General features: G+C 41.7%; 1 protein-coding gene and 1 long non-coding RNA gene across 2 annotated transcripts in view; one reads left to right on the top strand and one right to left on the bottom strand.

The window, feature by feature from the left end:
• NUAK1 (NUAK family kinase 1) overlaps window positions 1-23,548 on the top strand; it is a 46,762-nt gene that overhangs the window by 1,498 nt on the left and 21,716 nt on the right. Inside the window, exon 2 of the mRNA XM_023936530.2 lies at window positions 21,767-21,887. Coding sequence (XP_023792298.2) covers window positions 21,767-21,887 — 121 coding nt within the window. The remainder of the gene's footprint in view (window positions 1-21,766; window positions 21,888-23,548) is intronic.
• The window catches only part of LOC147653513 (uncharacterized), a 43,025-nt gene continuing 36,253 nt past the window's right edge, over window positions 16,777-23,548 (bottom strand). Inside the window, exon 2 of the long non-coding RNA XR_015286350.1 lies at window positions 16,777-22,914. This is a non-coding gene — a long non-coding RNA (uncharacterized LOC147653513). The remainder of the gene's footprint in view (window positions 22,915-23,548) is intronic.

The raw sequence follows: 23,548 nt of genomic DNA, 5'->3' as shown, positions 1-23,548 counted from the left end.
ATTTTTAAAGTTTGCTGTCTTGGCTGTTTTACAACTTAAGTCTAACAAAAGCTTCAGGGCTATATTATATGCTAACTCTTCTTTTAAAAGTAGATTAGTTTTGAGTTGCATTATAAAATGTAGTGAATGAGCAAGTAAGTTGAAAACATCTATTTTCAAGGAGTTGAGAAATTAACAAAAAAAGGTGACAGTAATGTACCATGAGATTTGGCTTTGGAAAGAGGCCTCACAGAGAATAGGATGTAGAGTAGATGTGTGTTTCATGTAACTCAACAACACACTAGGTCCTTCCATATTTTGCTAACTGTTAAGCTCTTCAGCTGCATAGCTAAAGGATACTTTGATGTTATAGTCTGAAATGAATTTATATGGATAATGCCATCTTGAAATGGAGAGTGTGAAAATCAGATTACCTATGCAATCTCAAATGCAACAAAAATGTAACATTCGCTGTATCAGCTGGCATGTAGAAGCTGAACAAGTCCTTACCAGGGTGTGAGTTTTTTACCAGAGTAATGCAAGCCTTGGCGTGTGGCACTTTGTAATTATTAACTAGTCTGCAGGCGAGTTCTGGTGTAACGTGTCTATTTGAACTGCAACATCTGTGAGTGTATGTAAAATATCCACACTTTGTCTGCTTGTAGAAGAAAAGCTAGTTGTCAGGATTCCAGCCAGATCTCAGTGAATGGAAAACGCTTCTTGTTTTCTCACAGTTCCCTTGTCTGGCTGTTACAGTGAACAGAGATTCCTTTCCATGGGTGAGATAAAAGAACTGACGGGATGACTCATCAGACAGGGGCAGTTTTTCTTTGTTTTTACCACCTCTCTTTCTCTTCTCTTCCCTTTCTCAACTCTTATTAGTGGCAATATTTGCATCATCCATGAGCAGGTTGGACCAGATGCTGCTGTGTCCAGCAGGGGATGCACAGAGCAGGGGATGTGGCCGGCACTGTCTGTTGTTGCACCACGTCCAATGCCAATCCTATTGCAGCCAGCAGCGAGAGTCCTAAGGGTGCTCTTGTCCAGGCTGTTTGCTTCCAGTTCTGCTATCAGTTTAGCTGATCATCTCTTTCTTTACTCAGTGGTAAGCAGGTATTTGAAGCTGTATGGTAACAGATTGCAAAGCTGGACCTTGTGTTCCCATGTATCAGTCTTGTTCAAGCAATTCTCCTGTTTGGCCTTTCCACTTCTCTTGTCTGTCAAGAATTTATTTAGCTATATGGCATTTAGTAAAGAGGTTTGTGTGATTAGCCAGGCTTTTAATGTGAAGCACAAACTTTGGATTTGTCGTCATCTATATAAACAGAGCTCAGAAATGAAATAAAGTGGCAGGTTTTGGTAAATAAAGTAAAACCAAGGTGAGAAGACAGTTCAACGTGAAGTACAGATGTGCTTTAATCCTGTGCCATTGGAAATCAATAGCAGGATTTCTGCTGACTTGAATGAAAGTAGTATTTGGCACATGTAAGCAGGTTACAGGTTTATTCAAATTGTTATTCCTCTTAACTTTATTGTCTTTCCTTATAACACAGTGGAACGTGATCATAAAGTTTCCTGCCATAAAGCTCCAGGGTAGATTGTATGATACATTTGGTTTGTTATTGGAAACAACTTAGGTGAATTTGTGCGTTAGTTACCACAGTGACTACAGACAGTATTGCATTCTGCATGGAGCAGTTAAAATATTGCCCAGTATATGATGTATGAGGTGCCTAATTTTGCCAGCAAGGTTTCTTCATTAGTGCTGTCTCAGTATACACAGTTGTAACTTACGACATTTTAAATTAAGGCATCTGTTAGCAAGTGTAAGGATGAAGAGATGATATCTCAAGCCTGTGAAGTAACACTCATGTTGATGTTTCTGTGGGTGTTTTTTCCACTTGTCATCTTGCACATGTTAAACCAGAGAATGGAACTTTTGTTCATGTTATGTATTCAATGTTTGTTAGCCAAGAAATCCACAGTTACACTTATTTCAGCCTTACTTAAGGTGTGTATTGACCACCTCTGGCTGATTCTTTGCATGGTGCATGAAGATGGTAAATGCTGCTGGAGTCTTTGAGTAAATTATTCCACTGGAGTAAATACTCATTAGAATGGAAATTTGGATTACAGATAGGTGTTTTCTGTTTGCAAAAGCCGGGAAGTTTGTCTCCCTTTTTCTCCCTAGGCTGCACTTGGGAGGCAAAGGGAATAGCTGCAGGAGCCTGCCTCCCCTCCAACTTCATCTCCCTTTTTCTGCCTGAGCCATGAAGTCTTTTCTTCCTCCTCACCAGCAGGTGGAGGAAGCACTATTCTCCTCCACCCGTTCCTCCAGAAAGTTAATTATTTTGGGAATTGATGACAAGCAGCAGCCCAACATGAAGAACAGGCACGTGATGCATATTTGGACAGGCATGTTATGTGTGGTGGCTGCCGTGTGTTATTTATCTCTTTTGCATAATAAGTGCAGGTAGAAGGATGTTGCCAAATGAAATTGGTTTTTGAATCAAAATCTTGTAAAAAAACCTCAAACTTTAAAGCAACCAATAATTTTATTTACTACTGCAGTGCAAATCTTTTCTTTGAAACAGATCTGCTTCTTGATGAGTTTGAAGGGCTGCACAGGGTCTTTGAAACCTGGAACAGCAATGGATTACATGAAAGGAGAACCTTTGCGTTGCTGATTGTATCTCTCCATACCATGACAAAACCAAAACGTGAACACCCACAATGACATCTCTGTCATGTCACTAATTAAGGCCTTGTTGGCCATACAACCAGATGTTTATTGGCAGTGTGGTTTTTAAAGGTTCCTTATAACAGGGTAAAAGTGTGCTCGTGGGTCACTGAGGGCAGTGAAAACCAGGTGGAACATTTGTCCCAGTTCTCTCACCTGTGCTGCTGATATCACAGAAAATGTCAGTATCCCTCTGATGCACATAAATTATTTTATGTTTAATTATATATTTCCATTTTTTCTCCCCCCAGAGCTTCTTCAGTTAGTACTTGGGTCACTGCTTCATACTGATTTTTATCTTGATTGCTTGTTGTGCATCTTCTGCAGGACAATGTCCAAATGTAACACAGAACTGTTTATTTCTTTTGACATTCTTTGTTGCTCTTACTAAGATGTCTTCCTTTGTGGTAGACACAGGTATATGTATCTAAACAGCACTGCTGTGATGTGAAGTGTCTATACAGTACTTTGCTCAGCAGGTTCCTGATTTGTGAATGTGGCTTCCACAGCTCTGATAATACACTTCAGTTATAGTACCAATACCTTGTATTGCTCCCCCATTTTATACATGAGAAAGGAAAACCTTGCCAGTTAAAGCCAAAATCGGCAGAAGTTTCAGCTAGTTTTGAGTGCCGAACACCTGATTCATCCAGACATACAGAGTATGTAACATCAGGGTCCTGTGGATGACACCCCTCCGCCTGCAGAGCTCAGCCTGTTCTGCCTCCTGGCCTCTCTCTTTACCCAGGGCTTTTGTCCCTGTGTGACATCCAGCTTCGGTCTCCATTCCTGGCCCTTTTGTACTCCGCTGCCTCCCGCTTTGTTGCGCGTGCCAGCGCGGTGACCCGCACGGGCGTGCGGCTTTGCTCCCTGCTTCCAAGCTGGCAGCTGCCAGCAGGATCTGCACAGCCTATGGTGGCTGCTGCAGCCACCTCTCCTGCCACGCTACACTCACATGGGACCAGAGGCTCCTCAGGGCAAAAGGGATCCTTGCAAAACATATCACCTAAATCTTATGCTTGTATGTATGTGTGTATGTATTTATTTATTTATTTAAATAAAGCCTATTTTCAACTAGCCTATTCAAGTCTAGTTCCTTTAGGGACTCGTAATGTGACTAAACCTGGACAGTGTTTTCATGGTGCTGAAGGCATGTTAGTGAAACTCAGGTCATCCTCTGCACGCCTGGAAATTCTAGATCTGGAATGAAGAGAAGTTGGAAAGAGTATATGGGTTTGAAAATAGTTTTGCTGTTAATTCGTTATTTGTTCCACCTTTAACTATTAGATGTGTTCCGAGATTGTGGTTTAAAAATAGAGGAAAAAAAAGCAGCAAATGGGAAAGAAAAACCCCACTGGAATTATTCTAATGTAATTCACAGTGAATGTTGTGGGCTTATTACCATAGGAGTTACTATCTGGTTGCATCAAATTGCTGCAGTCTTCATACAAACACTTGGATAATTGAAATGCCAAGGAACCCCTTGGCATTAAGGGGTTAACCCCTTAACATTAAGGGGTGCAGACAGCAATGACCGATTCCAGCATGAGGGTCCTCAGGAGAAAGGCACTAGAACAGAATACCAGTTTTCTGCACTGAGACTTTCTCTTGAAGAAGCAGATTCATTCCAGGGAGTATGGGTCAGTGGTAAGGAAATCTGAATTAATGACTAGCCAGTAAGGGGTCATCTGAACATGTTAGTTTGTCTAATCTTTTACCAAATTAAAGAACAGCATGTTCTTTGAACTTTGAGTAAAAATCAAATTATATTCTTTCAATGATGTTGCACTTCCTTACAGCTGGAGAAATTGAAAGTTTCCAAGAGACTGTTGCCTTATTTTTTTCCTCCTGCATTGGATTAAACAATTTTGGGCAGATAATTAACTTCCCTGTGTCTCAGTGTATTCCCTTTTGGAAAGGTTATTATGGGAAAGTTAGGCTAATGAACAGGACACATTTTGGCTTGATGCATACCTAGTAAGATTCCCTCTACATGTGAAATTTCACAACAGAATTTGAGCCAATGTTTTTAATGCAGCTTTCAGTTAAAAACTCCATAAAATGCCTAAGTGTTTTTACAAATGGTTTCACAGCACCATGTGCTGGAGAACACAAGAGAATGGAAATTGCTTGTACAAAGTCTTTCATTTGATATTGCTAAAATGTACTGCATTTTTTAGTGGCATGTGTTCTAAAAATTATTATTATTTTTTAGGAACCACAATGTGGATTTGCCATGTGGAGACAATTATTGTATATATTGTAGTTCGGGGTCATACATGTTGAATAAAACCGTGTGGAATGTGCAGTTCTTGTGAACAATTGTTTATTCTTTACAGAACTCTAATTGTAGTTAGTCTGTGTTTTGTCTGGTAAATAAGTAACTAGAGAGTCTCTGCTGGAGTGAAGAATTGGGAGGAGGCATGCGGTGGCCACAACAGTGCCAAGGAAGAATGACAAATGTGTGGGTTGAAAACCAGCTCTGGGTATATCAGCCTTGAACACCAGCAGGTGAACATGTGTATAGCCATGGTTATCCAAATGGAGAGCATATGGGACACGTTTCCAAAAGCTGCATACCAGGCATTCAGAAACTGGTTGATGACCTTTGCTTTAACATAGGCATCTGCCTGGTTCTAGTCTCTCTCTCCTGTACCATGCTAATATACTCTCTATCTGCATGAGCTGGGATGCTGATGTCAAAGCACCTCCTCTTGCTGTGCAACTTTGCTCCTCTCAGCAGGACACTGTTCTCCTTATTGTTGTCTTCTATGTTTTCCTGTAAAATGTGTGAACAAACAATGTTTTCTGCCAAGAAATCGTCCAATGATTCTCTGAAGCCAGAGATGCAGGTTTGCCTCCAGGCTTGGGGTGGGATGGGAGCTCACAGCTCCTGACCTGGATAAGGCTGGAGGCTGCAGCCAGTGCCCATCTCAGGTGTTCTGTGTTGATGGTTTGCACGCCACCAGTGATGGGCACGTTGGCGTGGGAATCTCTGACCTACAGAAGAATTTCCTTCTTTCCTCCTCCATAAGTCAGGATTTGTCCCTAAATTGCCCAGGTGTGCACCAGACATTTTATAGAAAAACCTCTTGTCATTAGCACTGATGGGTCAATGTACTTAGGATAGTTGATATGTCAGAGGAAATGTCTCAGATGAAAAGGTCTCCAACTAAATATGTAAATGATATTTGTCAGCATTTCCCTCAAATATCTTCCAGCAGATGTGAGTACCATGTGTGTCCATTTAATAAACTAAACTCAAAATAATTTCCACTTTGCTAGATATATGGGGAATAGCTGGGGAGGGCGGGGAGCAAACTACAAAGCAAGGTAAAAACTGCATATGTGTGTTGTTATATTTGATGACCAATTCATTAAAGCCATAAGTGTATCCAGGCTTTCAATAGTGTTCTCCTGCTGTTGCTTCCTGTACTCCCTGGCTACAGAATCAGTCTCTATGGCTCTCATTTGTCTTACCCACATGAAAGACTTTGAGCATCTGCAAGTTATGATTTGAGAAGTATCTGCTTTTGAACAGAATATATTTATCACCGTGTCTTCACAGGCAACATAGTACGTTGTATAAAATAGGGGATCCTAGACCTTTGAACACTTGGAGGCTGGGTGAGGTGCTCTGTGTGTGTACTGTGTCTGGCCATACCCATTAAACATCCTGGACCCACACCAAAAATGCCAGATGTTCAGTAGACGTGGAGGCCCTCCTGTAACCTTTGCTGTGTGCTGCAAAGCATGGAGGGGGCAAGGTTGTAGCCATCCCTTGATCTTCCATGGTTCTTGCACTCTTATTTGAGCCCTGTAATTTCTGTATTTTGAGCTAGAGACCATAGGCCAATCCTCAATTCAGTCTGTTAAACTACTGCATGGTGTAAGCTCATTGTGTCCCTCAATTGCCCAAAGATGGATGGGACTTGCTTAGCTCTCACGGTTTATGTGCCATCAGTCCTTAAAGCTGCCACTGGTCCATCATGTGATGGAAGTCCTGGCTCTTGCTCAAATATGGACTTTTCCAGGCTCTATCCTTACCAATGTAGGAGATAATAAAATACTTTAACGAGTCGTTCCTTTCACTTGAAAAAAAATCCATTCATAGAGCAGCCGTGGGAAAAGGGGTTGTGTGAAACCATCCCAGCCAGTTGTAGGTGAATGTGAAAATCACAAAATAAATGCAGATCTTGTTTTTTATAAATATTAAGAAGACAGCAGCTGAGATTGCTGAGCTTAACATGCTCCTAACGTAACTGTTAATTTCCAGATTCCTCCTCAGCCTTCCCTTCTCACTGTCAGCATTTCCCACTTCACCTCACCACACCTTCAGCATGGTGCCTGAGCGTCCTTGCTGCTGGGTCCCTGGGATGCCAGCCTGCTGAATGGGAGCGTCTGCTGCACCTTGCGTGGGGCTGGCTGCCTCTGATGAAGCATTGGTGCTTGGCAGGCTGTGCTTCCCCTGTTGCCTTGCCTTTCAGGGGAACGTTGGCTTATGGTGATCCCAGAGCCCCTTGGCTACTCTGGTGCAGCAGCCACATGTGGGACCACTTAAAGCTGGAGCAGTGTCTTTGTTTGGAGGTCTGGCGGCTTGAGGGACTTGCAATTATCCTAATGTCTGGCTGGGCCGTGGAGCTGAGTCAGCGTGCTTGGCCTCAAGCAGCACTGCCTCAGAATAAAGACACTAGTTAAAGGACATTAGGCTTAAAAAAAAAAAAATTATTGTTCCTGTGAAAAGATACCAAGTTCAGGGACTAAATTTAGCTGTTCCGCAGTAGATCAGAAAAACTGGGGTCCTGCTGTTGATGGAGATATGAAAGCCTTCGTATCACGTTTCCTGTACACAACAAGGCATTTGATCTCTGCTGAGATTTCTAATCTCTATTAAATGCCTGATGGTGAAAGATACCTCCCTTCATTTGAGGTGCAAGTGTTATTTTAAATATGAGTGTGAATATTTTTTTTAATCACAAAAGATAGCAATGAGGGTTGGGTAGAAATACCTCTTTGATGCTGTGTGGTAACTAAAATGTTCCTTTTTGTTAAACGGTGTTTTGTTGTTGACACAAAAAGGTTAAGTCCTTTGCATACAAGTCTGACAAGGGAAGACAGCAAAGCATTTGTTGAAGAAACAGCTTCCAAGGCACTTGTTCAGAGCTGTCACTTACTTGCATATTTTTATGACTCTGCACAAGTCAAACACTATGGCTTCCCCAGCAGAGTGCAGCTCGGGAAGGAGGAGCGAAGGTGTCTGGAGATGCCTGGGGACACCTGGTGCAGCAGATTCAGTAAGGCAGAGCTGCAGGCTGTTGTTTTGGTGTGAGGAAATAAAATAGCCTTTGGGAGGAGAAGAGGGCAGAGTGCAGCCTTTCCATCTGATGCATGTTCTAATGCCATGTGGCCTAGAACCTGGAAAATTCCAGTAAATACCTGCTGGAAGCAGTGCAGGCTTAGCTGACTTGTATAGGGATGTAACAGACTCCCATTGCCCCCTTGGGAAGATACCTTTTAAATCAGGACTATACATGAGGAAAGGCATCCTTCATGCTACTTCCTTTGTTTTTATTCTCTTCAGGGTACCAAAATGAGCTAAAATAATTAAATGGTGATCTGCGAGTTTAAGCTTCAACTTCTGTAGCATCCAGTTGTTACAGCCATGCTTTGGGCATCTAGGAGGGGAGTGGTTTCTGTGAGGTTCATCTAGAAAGTCTGTGGTGGAGCCACGGGAAGAGCAGAGGTTGACCACAGCTCCAGCACTGTGCTGAGCCATTCCTTGTGTGGGTATAACCATCTCAGGAAAATTGCTCTTAAAATGAATGTCCTCTTCCATGGCTTTAGTCACACTTGGAAGGGATGGTGCCAATTTTTCAAAAGCCCACCATCTCTTGTGCCTTTGAGACAGCTCATCACTGTTGGGCACCACTTGATACAGCTCAGTTGCTGTTGTGTCAGCACAACCTGGCAGGAATGAGGGCCTTTAGCTGGACTGTGCAGTGCGTTTGCAGCCAGGCCAGAGACAAACCATCCTTTTCAACTACAGGTTTTTTTGTGTGTAGAGATTGAGAATTTTCTACCAGTGTTTCAGTAAAACTCCTATTCTGTCTGGAATTTTATTGTGTAAATGTGGTCTAAGGGAACCTGTGATAGGCCTCGTTGTGGGTTATGTGTTGCTCACAAGGAATTAATCAGGGAGAAGGATTTCATCCTGTACTTCAACCTCCTTCAAGCCTTTCTTGGATGAAAGGAAAACTCTGCAACTGTGAATGTAACTGGCTATGATTATTGGATGTCATTACTCACTCACTCTGAGCATAAAACAAAAATATTGCATCCCCTGTGATATGTGAGGGTAAAATGCTGCTCTCAGTTGCGTGAACACTTGTAAGCTGAAGAGTAGAGTTCAGCCCTTTGTTTCACTTTAAATACTCGTTTAACACAGGCAAGGACTAAACAATACACTTGAAAGCGATTTGTGTTATTGTCTGTAGAGCAGAGCTTGTATTTTATGAACTGGCTGATCATAAAGACAGCATAAATCATGTAAAGCATTCTCATTTGCTTTTTCTTTCTTTTTTTCCTCTTTTTTTTCTTTTTGTGGATGGGGCTTGTAGGGTAGAGTTGCAGTCAAATGTCTGCTCCAGGATATTTTAGTTGAACTGTGCGAGTCCATTAAACAAATGTAATGGATTTTTGGAAAGAAGCACTGCGTGTTTCAAACCAAATGTTTTACATAGAGAACATCTGGTTAGTTCTGGGTGTTTGTATGTAGAGCACATCAGACAGCAGCCGTAGTGAGTTCAGCTGGGAGGTTGCCTGGGATGTAGTTGTAGGATATGACAGTTTGGTTGTTATGGGGAATAATTCCTATGAAGTATTGCCATAAACTGAATGTTTGGCACAAACAGTTATATCTTTGTTTTACTGCACACCCAAGTTATTTTTCTTATCTGCCCAGCAAAACTCAAGAAGCTGTTTAAATAACCCAGTAAAAGCTGGCACCTCAGATCTGTATTAAAGCATGCCCGAGGAAGGGAAGTGAAGCTTGCTCTGTTTTCAGGGAAGCAGTATGGATTCCTGCCATGGGCAGTGCAGTGCGAGTGAGTGATGAATGCAATATGTGCGAATGGTTTTGTGGGGTAGAGTTGGAAACGATCAGTGTTCCACTCGTGTTGTGTGGTGTTGCTTTGAGCTATGTGAATATGCAAAACTGGTGAAATGCATGTAATTAGCCTGATGTTAGAGTTTATTGGGGCTACTGGAAGGACTTTAACCTGGGTAAATTAATAAGTCTGCTTTTACTTCACAGCATCGGAAATAATATATTTCCAGGAAATGTAGGAAATGTAGAAAAATGTCTTATTTGGGAGTTGGTTCTTAAATTATTTCTGCAGTTTAACTGAGGAATGTGTGGTTCAAATGAGATTAAAGCTGTAATTTCCAGAGTAGCAATGCAGCTTCCCCTTTCAGGATTGTTTAACTAAAAAGTTAAACAAAGTGGGTTAGGCAGTCTCTTGGTCTGGTCCCTTGTGGATAGCAATTCACATTATGCAGCACTGCTTTAATAGTCCTGCTTGGTCTGACATGATTTGTGGTACTTGCTGAGATGAGTTTCTGGACCGAGCAGCATGAGAGGGAATTGCTCCTCACTCTGAGGAAGGGGGATGTCCAAGTCTGTGCGAAGGTCACTGGCAGGGTGAAGTGGGAAGCCTGAGCTGCTGTTGTTACACTACCTAACAGTTTAGCTTCTGGCAAGGGGATCTCAGAAACATGAGTTCTAACTCGCGCTTGTTCAATTGACTCCAGCCAAAACACGTGCCAAAAAAAGTGTTTGTGCATGTTGAAGAAGGGGGCAACAGTCCTGAGCTCGCAGGATCTGGGGGAGTTCTTAAGCAAAAGCTTTCCATCCTGAAAAATAATTGCTTTGTGCTTTTTCCCCTCCAAAGTTAAGTCTCCTCATAACTACTTAGAACAACTGCCTGCAGTTGGGAACTCCTCTTCTAGCAGGGAAAGCTGGAATTATGCATTTAAGGCTGCAGAATTGCTGTGTCGCCAGTCATTTAATTGTAGGAAAGTGTAATTCATTCGTCACCCTCTCACATCCATTCCAAGCCCAACTGGCTGCAGGGAACAAGAGTGTTCCTGTTCCTGTGTTACTCTCTCCACTGAGCCATTAGGGTGGCCCTTGTAATTTACTTTCAATAAATAGAAGGGAACAACAGGAGGTTCCTCTACCTTCAAGGGGCATAAATATTTCTCAGAAATCAGAGACGGATGGGGAAGAAATCTTAGCAAACTCCTTTTCTCCTGCTGCAGTAATTCCACCACATTCTGTCATAAATTCCAAGATGGTCCCTTCCCAGAAGGGACCATTAAATAGGCAATGTCCAGGCAGAACAATGTAATACTGAAGTAGTGTGTTAATAAAAACAAATTTAATATTGCAAAGCGATCTGCAAGCCCTTGAGCAAAATAATCTGGGTGAGGCTTTGATACACGATTGCCAATCTTTTTGTTTTCCAAGCGTATTTTTCCAGATAGGATGTGGGTTTATGGTTTGCTAGGTTCCCACCAGGAAGTGGTGTTTATATTTTGATCCGCCTTAGATCAGTTTAGGAAAGTATACTAGATACAGGTGCTTCTGATAGTTCTGCGTCATTAACCCTTCCAACTGTGCTGTTTAAACACATCTGTCCATCCTCCATCATATGATTTCTGTGGTCCACCATTTTTTCACAATGAATCCTTGCTCATCAATGTTAATCCAAAAGGCTAAAATCTATAAATTCAGCTTTAAAAATCTCTCCACACTTAAAAATTCTGTTCTGTTAATTAGGAATTTGAGGTGGTCGAACGGTATGGTGTTGGATTTTAATGAGTGTTGTGGTGCATGAAAGTACAGACATTTCTTCTTGAAAAGACTCTTCCCAAGTTTTTTCCTTGTACTATAGTAATTCCCATGGTGAAACAGCACTTTCTTTTTTTCTCTGAAGGAGTGCAGAACCAGAGAGCAAAATCAAAAGGTCCACACAATACCAGCTGACTTCACATTTGTAGTGGAAGAGGCACTGTAAAGATGTGCAAAGCTCTCAGTGATTCTGAGGTTTCTCTGAACTCACAGCAGCTTTAGTGAAAAAGAGAGAATAATCTGAGTTACATTTACTTATCCACAGCTTTCTCAAGCAGAACTACCAATGAATGAAAATGTGCTTTGAGGTGGCTTCTTGGGAAAATGATTCTAAGAGTTCAAACAATGTCTAACCCTCTTCCTTGTTTAATGTGAATTACAGCCTTGCACTGTTGTAGTACCTTTCACCTAAACCTGTAAAATCACTTTAGAGACTCTGGTAACTGCTGAGATTACCATTATTTAGCAGCACATTGTAACAGTGTGCAGCAGTTGCTTAGAGGGTGTGAATAACCCCATTTCCAATTTAAATTATAGGAGGAATTACAGGAGACTGTGTAATTTTCAAACTGGAGCTAGATCCAGGCACCAGGACTTTATACCTGTCCTCTTAAGAAAGTCATAAAGGGCTCTTTATAACGACATAGCCAAGATCTTGGTTTTGTGTTTCATCCCCAAATTGATGCCTTGAACAGTGTGCTCTCCTCCTTTGGAGGATTACTTCAGTGTGGTTCACTGCTTATTCACAATGAAAAAACAACATTGAATTAAAGTCCCTCTCTGCTGCCTCAGGTTAGCATTTTGCATTACATTAGCAGCTGTGGTAGCTGTGAGATCAAGCCCCAAAATTACTGTGAAATCTTATCTTCCAGTTTTTGGACAGTGGATCTGTAATACCCATGTAACATTGAGAACAGTAAACTTGGGGCTTGTGAATTCTTTCACTCCTCTTTATCCTGACTTGCTAGTAATTAAGTTAGTGCTAAACAGTCTGCGCACAGGCTTGCAGAAGTTGAAAGACTGACTGACACAGGATTCACTTTCAGTGACTTTTCCTCTTTTGCACATGTGCTGGATGGAGCTATGGTGTGTTTGGAATTTGATCAATAATGATTGCACAATTCTAACCTCATTTAAACTATGATATAAACAGACATGATAGAAACGGATGCTACCAGGTTTTTTTCCTGCTTAAAAGTGAAGTCAGCTTTTTTTTTCTGCCTTTTCCCCCCCTCTTTTTTTTTTTTTTCTTCCCCTTTTTGGTTCCAACAAAATTGTAACCTGGAAGAAAAGCAATTAGACTTTGTGAAATCCCAACTCAGTGTAGCATTTGGCTTTGGTAAATGTGGAAGCCAAAAATAAACATCTGCTTGGCAACTTCACTAGAAGTTAACTGTAAATGCAGTTTTCATCTTTTGAGTGAATGTGGCATTCAGTGCTGGTTAACATCTATGAAGGAGAATGATCCATAGTTGAGGCTGTAAAGCATTTTTTCTCTTTTTTGAATTATAGTTATGAACATCCATTGCCTTGGGGAAATCCCCTACCCCAGTTTCTTTCCAGATCTAATTTCGTATGTGCCAAAGCACAAATGAACTTTTCTTGAAAGTTTGAAGGTAGTTGGATGGGACATTTGTGAGTTATTAGACTTTGGAAAGGAAATGGTTACATTTAGAAGTGTATTGAAGAACATGTAATCAGTCCCTCTTTTCTCCAGGAAGGTGAAGTCTGCACATGATAGGGCCTCTCCCAGGATGCCAGACCTGCCTTGGGCTCCAGTCCTGCCAGGACACAGCTGCAAACATCTTTAAAAACCTGGTCCTGTCAGATCTCTGCTTTTCAACAAATCTTCTGCAACCTCTGCTCCTGCCACAGCAAATTTGTTTTACTGTGGATCAGGGAGGATTGAAGTGGATGCAGGTTTGTGGTAGCATGCTATTGGGACAGTGGGGAGGGGTGAAAAGGGGCAGCTTGAGGCATCACTATGGGAAGCACATCATTATTGCTAGGGATGTTGGTTATTTGTAGGATGTTTCTTCTAGAGCTGAACAGTGCTATGGCTTAGGACTTCAGTAATGTGGTGTAAAAAACTTTGGGGAAGGAAGAAGTTTTTTAATATATTTCTGACATAGGTGACTTGAGGCAAGGATTCTCAGCATTAAATGGAGAAAGGTCTGCCAGGGAAATTTGTCAGAGAATTCATGGTGTAAATATGTCAAGCTTTTTATACATAGCTGAGGGTAGTGGGTACCAGACAATGAAGGGATGCAAATTTCCCAGTAAGGCAGTAGTTACTCAGGAAATGTGCTCACAAATCCTGATAACAAGCACCGTATGCGGGGGTGAGGAAAGAAGTGGAGGGTGTTGTATGTTCCTCCTGGCACCCACTTTATATGTGTACAGTATAAATGTGTTCATCTGGTACCTTCTACTGCTCATAAAAACTTGATTCCATAAACATCTTTCTCTGTGAATAAAGGGGGAACTAGAGAGAATATGTAATCCCCTTGCGGAGTGTTCGTGAATAGTTAATTCCTCTTCTCCACTTGGTGAATCGTTATTGATGATATGATAGCAGCAACTATGTCCAGCAGAACCAAAAAAGGAAAATTAAACCTGAGGTAATTATACCTTCATTCTCCCAGAGACAGTGGCACATTGTGCCTCATCTTGTGCAAATAGAATTTTGATTTAACATTTATCACAGTGACTTGGGACTTCTAGTGCCTTGGCACAAGAGTGAGTTTCTCTACAAGTAGTGACATCAGCTTTGGTTTTTAGAAATATAATCTGTCTGGTACATTGTGAAGAGGGGAATGAAACAGGGAAATGCTGATGTTTGCTTTATGCTGTTACCATGCAGAGTGAGGCAGCTGTAAAAAATACCTTTACCTCATACAAGCACATGGACCTGAGAGGTGCATGGAGGCACGTGCATCCTTGCCCTTTATGTGTGCAGCTGCTGGCTTGCAAGAACAATAACAGTGTTTTGTCCTTGGTAACATCCATGACATGAACAAACATGTGATGGAACAAAGTAGTGAGCAGAAGCTGAGATTTAAATCAGCAAAGGCTCACTTGGGTGCAGATGGCACCGGTTACTGCTTTGAGCAACTCCCCCGATTCCTGCATAGTTTGCCAAATATCAAACAATAGAGTTGGGCTGCTGATAAATAATTAATAAGGATTTTGTTGAATGCTTGTCTCCCAGGCAGTGTCACCATGGAGATGATCTGGCTTTTAGGATGTAAAAACTAACAATCTCTGAAACAATGGCATTGTGTCAACCTTACTCTTTCTCTGAAAGGGAGAGCTCTCAGAGATGTGTTAGCACATTGCACAACGCCAGGCACTAATTTTGCTTACACTCACAGTGGCCTTTTGTCAACTTTTCAGTGTCTGCATGAAATGTTTCCTATGACCATGCAAAAGCTTGTTCTTAGAATTACATGTCCTTGCATGATGCTTTTTAGTACTGTATCTGGCCCAGGGCTAGAATCTCAAGATTACTTTTTTCAACAACTGGACACAGCAAAGGTATAATCATGTGGTATGAGGCTTACAAAAAGAAGTCCTCATGAGAATTCCTTTTCAGAATCCTTTGGATGTTTCATTTTCCCATAGGAATATTTGTCCATGGCTCCTCCTTCCCACCTGGAAGGTCCAGAGACTAGTTAGACAGTTACTCAACCCAGCCTTTCCTTTTTCTCCTTTGTGCAACCTCTTGAAGTGCCATTTCAATGCAACTTCATTATCAGCATCCCCCTCCTTATCATTTGATTGCAGCCACCTCAGAGACCACATAATTTTGTAGCTTTGTTTCTTTTACTCTTGGCTTGGTGATGTCTGGGCCAAGAGCCATAGGCAGAGACTCCCTTGGAAAAAACATTACATGGTGCCAGACTTTATTCTTTCTTACTTGGCTCTGTGGAGCTGGAGAATGAACAATGTACCTTTTCTCTCCCCACCCCCAAACATCCTCTGCTCTCCCTTTCTCTTCCTCCCCTGGTTGATCAACCTATTCTTTACCTCCACACCCCATTGGCACTTGGCACATTACACTTCCCACCTTGGAGTCTCAAAGAAAGGAAGCAGAGCTGTGAAACTGGCTGGGCTCACCCACTTCCCATTGCTGGGTGGGGATGGATTCAGTCCACAGCTTTCAGAAAGGAGAGGTTTATGTGTATTTAACCTTTCCCTCCCTCTTCACCCAAAGAAAAGGATTTATTAAAAATTTTTTAAAGAAATTTTTTTTAAAGTATTTTTAAAGAAAAAAATAATTTTCTTTAAGTATCTTTTCTGACATGTCACTCAGTGGCAACAAGCTGATTTCCCTTTCTCAGGGAACTTCGCTCTCTGTCCTCATGATGGCTTTTTGACTCTCTGCAATAGTATTGCAAGAGCCCATTGGAATTTGTTCGAGCATGGGTGGTATGTACAAGTGCTGGAACCAGCTTGAAAGTCACAGCCTCCCTCGGTGGAAAAAAGCAGTTCATATCACACTATGGTCCTAAAAATAGCCTTGGTAGATAATAGAGAGTGGAGGATTGTTTTCAATGGATCTGAATGTACTGCATGCAGAAATTGCTGGGGAAGGGTCAGTGGTTTGTGGCATTTAAGTAGTTAGGCTCAGCTACAGCACTCACCGACTTAAAAATCTGTGACTCTGCCCTGTGGCTAGTTTACCTTTATTTATATTCATACAACTCAGCTGGAAATGAGGCAAACCTAGGTTCATTTGACTAAAACAAACACATGAACCAACTTCCTGAAATCAAATGAAGCACATTTCCACTTTGATGAAAATACAGCACTTTTTTGCTTAGCCGTAAATGATGATGCCAGCAGTGACTCAGCAGACAGGGAGATTTGATATGGAAATGGGCACCTACTGCCTACCATGCCCATTGCCAGATGTTTAGACCTGGAGATGCTTTTTGGTACACAGTGGTCTTGATCAGGCTCTGTAAAAATAAATTCTACCTGTTTTGCCCTGCTAAGCAGCCAAGAAGATTGAAAAGGAAGAAGGACACTTCTCTCACAGACAGGACTGAATGTACAGAAACCTTTGCAACCGTCATACTTTTGAAGTATTTATAGTTCAAGTCCAGTTATTTGTATGAAACAAAAGCAAAGAAGCATGAAGTGTGTTGGAAAATACTTTATAATCTTTCTACACCAGTTCAGAGAGTGAATATAAATCCTCTTTCCAGCAAATGGAAACCAGTAATTTACTGCAGCCTTGAAGAAAGCAATTTATTTCTCTACACTTCCTGCCCAGCACACTCTGTAAGCTGACTCATGGAGGGATGGGAAGCCAAAAGCTGTGCTCCCTCTTTCCTATCTGCTTCTGGAAGGCAGAGCAGCAGTGAAGCTGGGGGTGTGTGCTTGTGCAGAGCAGCTTGGAAGTGCCTGGCAATATTAGAAGCTCACAACCGCTGCCTGTGCCATAGATTTTGGAGAGGGTATTCTCTTTACCTCCTTCTGAGCAGAGACTGGTACCAGAACTCGCAGTGCAGGTGGAGGAAGTTTCATCCTATCTCCAGTGGTCTTCTCTCCCTCTGACCCCATGTGTGGGACCATGCAGCCATCAGAGTTGCAGAAGATAATGGGGATGGTTTTGGTGCACAGAGCCAGTAATGATCCCCAGAGGGAAACATCACATGGCCTAGTTTTGAGCTGTGACCTTGGTGCTTTTGCATGTATTTAACTTTGCATGTGTGAGCTGTCCCACGAAAGTCAATGGCCTGCTCACATGTGTGAAGTTCGGCATGTGCTAAAGTGTTTTGCCAGATGGGATACTGTGTCTATGGGGGCTTTGGGTGAACTTAAACCTGTTTTGTTGGGGTGAGAGGCTTTGGATTTCATTATTAGGAATCTGATACATTACTCTCTCTGAGTGCAAGGTCTTGGAGTTATCTGAAATTCTCATTAAGACAAGAAGCTAGGAAAAATACAAATTCCTCCACTAGTAATGTCACTAAAAACACTGTAATTAAATTATCTAAGTCTTAAACCCAGTAAAATATATTGAGAAAGTGTGGTAGAGGTGTAAGTACAGTGTTTTGAGAGTACCAAAGGGACTAACAGCACTCTCTCTGCAGATACTGAACTGGAATATTTGGAGTAGTTAATGTAGCTGATGTAAAAAAGCATGTTGCTTTTTCTGTACTCTTGATTCATAGGCTGTGACCCTTAATAAATTTTGATGTTGCAAACAGTGAAGCTACTGCAGAAAGCAAGCAGGCAAGAAAGCAAGAAAGAAAAGAACCTTAAGAATGAACAAACAAGTTCTTTCATAAGGGATTTCTCAAGTGACATTATTTCCTATTATGCTGGAGTTACTCAGGTTTATCATGCAGCAGTCCTGTAAGTGCGATTTAGAAAAATTGAGCCAGCTCTGTATGGTGTTAAAAGCATAAGCGCTCTTTGAAAATGTATTTTCTGGAATATATTTCTGAAATAAATAAATTTCATGAAAGAAGTTACATCATTGATATTTTAGAATACGTGGAAGAGAGGCTTGTTTTATGGTCCTATACTATAACATACAGCTAGGGGTCTTATTTTACTCAGAGATATGAAAACAATGAAACATGTAATAAATACCTAGAACATGATAATGATTTGTAATGTTTCCGTGAAATACTGAATAAAACCCAACTGGACTGCTTTCTTGTTTGTGTTGGTTTTTTCACATCAGTAGACTTGAGCCCAAGTATTCTTGCTGACATGGTCTAAGCAAACCGGTGCAGGTGAAAGACTTGAGCTGGAATGAGTGCTGTCCTGCTCCACTAATCCTGCTCTGGGATGCCACTGCCAGTGACGGTCTCCTGGCACCGATCACTCACTGTTTGGCCTTTCAGACCAGGTCACCAGCAAGGCTGTGCATGGCTGGTAGCCTTTGAAGTGTTGAACTTGTCCACTTGGGGATTTATGCAGGCCACCAGGCAGATGGCATGGGGCAAAAAGTATTTGTTGAGGTGTCTTTGAACCCTTCACTTTGCTGACACCCTTTTTGAGGAGAAAAATAGCAGTTTGACATGGGAAAAGGTATCAGAAACCATCCTTTTATAACCAGATGGTTTGTTGAATAAAGGCACTTCTGAGGTGTGTTGCACAGTTAGGGAGGAAAAGGCAGGCAGCAGTTTCTGAGATGCTACTGTCCTTGTTTCCTTTAGGAGTCATGTTGCCTTTCTGTTTCGATTTCCTCATCTCCTGAAAGTGTGTAAATTGTGCTGTTTCACCAGTTACTTATCAAGGTTTAACTAATAAATGGCTTATGTGCTGTGCAAATAGACAGTGATACTATTTTGTTAGTGCATGCGTGTAAACCTCTGTTGCGTGTGAGTGCTTGTACTGGTAACATCCAAGGGGCACTGCCTCCCATGCAGCGCTCTTGCTGTTTGTCAGGATTGCAGGGGGTGGCCTGACAGTGGCCAGATGGATTCTTAGAGCTGCCCTGGCTCCATTGACACCACTGGAGTAAAGATGTTTCATACCTGCCAATTGTCTTTCCTTGTTTCCAAATGCCGGTCACTCTGATCTGAAGGAGCTGAGTGAGGGAAGAGAAAGTCTTGAATGTTAAAACCCAAGAGATGTGTTCAGCATGTATTCTTTCCTTATACTGGGATGAGATGTTGCAGCCTGGATGTCACTGACAAAGTCCCAAGTACTTTGTCTGGGCTGTTGAATTCTACCCCTGCAACTGGGAAATTATGCTTTCAGGAGAGCTTAAGTATCATCTTTGAAATTTGGGTAAACTTTTAGGAATAGCCTTTATAAATTAAGGTGCCTTAATTTTCATCATGGCTTGTGAGACTGTAAGCTCTCTGGTCTTGTTAAAAAATATGTTCCCAGGCAACACAGCTGTTTGTGAAGATGCGTAAAATATATTAGAATGTTGATCCAAACATATATTTACAAAGTGCCACCACACTTCTCAATCATGTTTGCATTTTTGTATCTAAAAATATGTTTTCTTATACACAATGATTCCACAGAGGCCAGTTGCAGTAATTATGGGTAGATGTGCAAAAGTCCTCTCTTTGAAGCACACAGTCAAGTTATCAGGAGATTGGCATGTCCTCTGGGCTGCCGTTATTACTTTACCAGCCATGAATGGGGAAGAATTTGCTCCCCGTTGTATATTTTGACAATGAAACCCTTCTTAAATTCTTCCTCAGAGCCAAGTACAAGGCTGTCTTAATAAAAAATATGTTTTTACCCATGTCTATATTTATTTCTTCCAGGAATGCACATACTGCTCCAAGAGCCACCCACATCCTTCTGTATACAGGGTGTATTTGCATTTGCAGTCAGTCCGAGTGCAAACGTGGGAAGGGGAAAAATCCAATGTCATCTTTAGAGTTGGTTGCCTTTTCCATCTCTAGAATTACTTGGAGGCTATCTTGGTCACTCATTCAATGAAGATCTGTTGTATTACCTTTTCTAGAAATACGTACCATGTAAATAAGACCTATATATTATATATATTATAGCTATAGTTGTTACTTTTAAAATCTCAATTCCAAATGTTTGGGTCAAGAGGAAAAAAAATAGTTTTGGTTTTAACATGCAAATTGTTTTGTCCCTTGACTTCTTTTTGTTCTGCTGTCCCAAAGTAGGGGAGCACTTGAGCAAGAGCTTAATTTTAAGCATGTGCAGCAATCCTTGGGAATTCAAGGGGATGGGGCATGTGCTTAATGTTTTTTTGAACAATGTTGCTTTTTAGAGTTGAAGGCTTTGTAGGAAACCTGATCCTTTAAACTGGCTCCTGTTTATGTACATTTCAATTTTATAATATTGTAAGTTTTTCTCTTCTTTCCTCAATATCCTCAATGCTACATCATATAATGAAAACAATACTGGTCATGCCACTTACAATTACTGAAGTAGGCAGTGAAATTTTTTTTTTCTAGAGTAACTGGGGAAATAATGTAAATCATAGACTTACAAATGTTTTCCCAGGAGAAGTCCACAGTAGTTGGCTGCAAAGAATGACACAAGTTTGGTTTACCCATAAAAGGGTGGCCATCTCAGCAGGTCAGTGTTGTTTTTCAAAGACGTATTGCTGATTTTAAGATAGCTGATAATTTATTCCCTGAACCCTAGCTTAAAAAAACAATGCAGGGTAAATATTGAATATGATAAAGGCCATGCTGCCATTCAGTATGCACAATTTCCTCACTTTCCCTCTCCTACCAGCTTCTCTGCATTGTCTTCTGCATTTCTCACAGGGCATGAGATGACCTCCATGATTATTTATGGGGGTGTTCAGATAAGCCCTTTTCTCACAGGCAACACACATGCACACTGGACTCACAAGTACTGTTATAATTTGAATTTATATTGCAAGTTCAGCTATCACTTCCTCTGTTCCCACCCTGCCTTTTGGAAAGATATCCAGTCACATGATTTGCTTGTTAAAAAAGCTTGCTGATTGAGGAAGGATGCAGGAAGGATATGTTTTTGCAGTGATTGCATAAGTGCTGTGTAGGACCTGAAGCCTTGAGTTTATATGAGGACGAGTTTAGATGGGAATTTCAAAGATTTATTTCTTCTGATTTTTGAATAAGTTATAACTCTTAGACAGTTTGCCTGCTTTAAAGAACCATGGACTAACCTGTGTTAATGGGATCCTTTATATATTAACATGGATATCAATACATAATCGGCACCCTGGATACCCTGCCTCTGTTCCATCAGAGATCTCAACGTTTTTCCAGAGAAATTGTCTCATAAGTTTCTTTTTAAAACTGTCAAATGCAATTTTGTCTCAGCAAATGTACTTCCCATCAAAGTCTCTTGCAGAGTTTTGTCATCCACACAAGCACATTTGCATGTACTTAGGCTAGCACAGAGATCTTTCCAAAAGACGTTGTGCTTCCCCCTCAGTGAAGTCCTAAGACCTGAAGAGCCCAAAACTTCATGTCACCCATTACTGTAATGAGAGTGTATTTATTGCTATACAGTGAGGGAGCTGGAGCATGGAGGTTTGTATTTTAAAGGTTTGTTGTGGTCATTCCGTTGTTCTGCCAACATCTAACATCTGTATTTATTTTTTGAACTCTTCTTAGTGGATTTGATGCATCTGTTCAGTTCCAAGAATAATGCTTGATTTCCTGAATTTATAGGTTGCAATAAAATCCATTCGTAAGGACAAAATTAAGGATGAACAAGATATGGTTCACATCAGACGGGAGATTGAGATCATGTCATCCCTCAGCCACCCTCATATCATCACCATATATGAAGGTTAGTGAATGTGATTTTCCTCTCTGACTGCTCTGTTGCGTTCTTGCAGACCTGATGTTCATGTTTCTTGAGATGGTGCACCAAACCAACCCCTACTCCTTGTGTAACCCATCCCTTACCAACGAGACTGCCTTGAGCACTGCCTTCCCTCTGAGCTAACAGTGTTTCACAGATGCATAAACCTGTGCTTGGAAGAGCTTCTTCTTGTGTGAGTTCACTGTGTCAATCGCAGGTGGGAGATGGTTGCATGTATCACCTCATGTCCTTGCTCCCACTGCACAGTTCAGTTTGATTTCATCCTCACTCATGAACCAGCCTGATGTCTGTTTCTTTTCCCAGCCCCTGAACCAGTCCTCGTTTGCTTTATTTTCCCTGGACTGCAAGGACCGCTCTTATCTGCTCTAGGACTTTGGTTCTCCTTTACCTGCCAGTTCAAGTTGCTAGTTCTGTCATTGCAGCTTTTCCCCCTAAATCCCAGCATCTGCTTCCTGTCCACCTCTGCACACTTTTCCTGTCAGTCTGGTGGCTCACTTCCCATTCCTGTTTCCTTATCCTGTCTTCTTCCTCTACCTCCTTTCTTCCTGGGACACGGCTAGGAAGATTTGCCAGTTTGTTTATGTCGCAGCAGTAGCTGGGCGGGTCAGGCGATGTGCATGGTAAAAGATACCAGCCAAAGGGTCTGTTGCTGCAGGGAGGGAGGCTGCATGTTGGACCTGGGATGTAGATTCCAGAGGTTCAGAGGGGCCTGGGTCAGGAAGCCTTGTCCCTGGGGATCACTCCTTTTCAAGCTCTTTGAAGAATAGGAAGCCTGCACGTAGCCCTACACATTTCCATAGCCATGAGGTAAATGCAGAAGGTGATGAGATGTGTATGGCAGCTCTGCTCTGAGAGTTGATACGGCTGATTAAAACAAGGGCTGTCTTGGCGTACTGTTACACTATCGCATATTGAGTTATTCAAAAGCGTGTTCTTGTAGTTGAAAAGAGATGAGTATCTGTCTTTTTACTGAATAAACTCATAAAAGGATCTGGGAACAGAAAAGGGGAGGGATACTGCGTCAGCATGTGGGCTGCAAATGGAACAAAAGTTACTTCAAATGTGGATGGGAGCTTAAGAAGAAAAAAATATTAAACATGCTGTGGTTCTTTGACCAATTGCCCTTCTCATCCTTAATTTAAATAGTTTTTACTGAATTAAAATATTTGTAAAAGTGAAAAAGATTACAGCATTTTTAGGAAGCAGACACTAAGTCTTGTGGGAGCAAAACTTCCCTGTCTGGCCGTGCAGAGGGAGGAGCAGTGCTTCTGCAGCAGAGCCAGTTGAGCTCCATGATGGAGAATTCATCCTCCTGTCTGAGGAGGATGAGCATGTATATCAGTTCTGGTGTGTTTTCCAAGGGGTCAGAGTCACTATTAGGCCTGTAGCAGCCAATGCTGTAACTTAGATATGGTAGCACTGGGAAGATGTGTGGTTGTGCAGCTAAACACACAGGAGCTGCCCAGAGGTGAGCATGTGAGATCAGGGGCCCTTGAGTGCGCGCTTCACTTGAAGCTGAAGAGTACTTGTTGTGAAGTTAAGGGACTATGTCAAGGACTGAAGTATTTGTATCCTCTTGAAGTTGGATTTTAGACACATAGCTATTCCTCTTGAGTGATGCATGA

This window comes from Cyanistes caeruleus, chromosome 4 (assembly GCF_971803275.1).
Source record: "Cyanistes caeruleus chromosome 4, bCyaCae1.hap1.1, whole genome shotgun sequence".
NCBI lineage: Eukaryota > Metazoa > Chordata > Aves > Passeriformes > Paridae > Cyanistes > Cyanistes caeruleus.
Note: the sequence above shows the minus strand (reverse complement) of the source record. Positions and strands in the feature narration are given on the sequence as shown.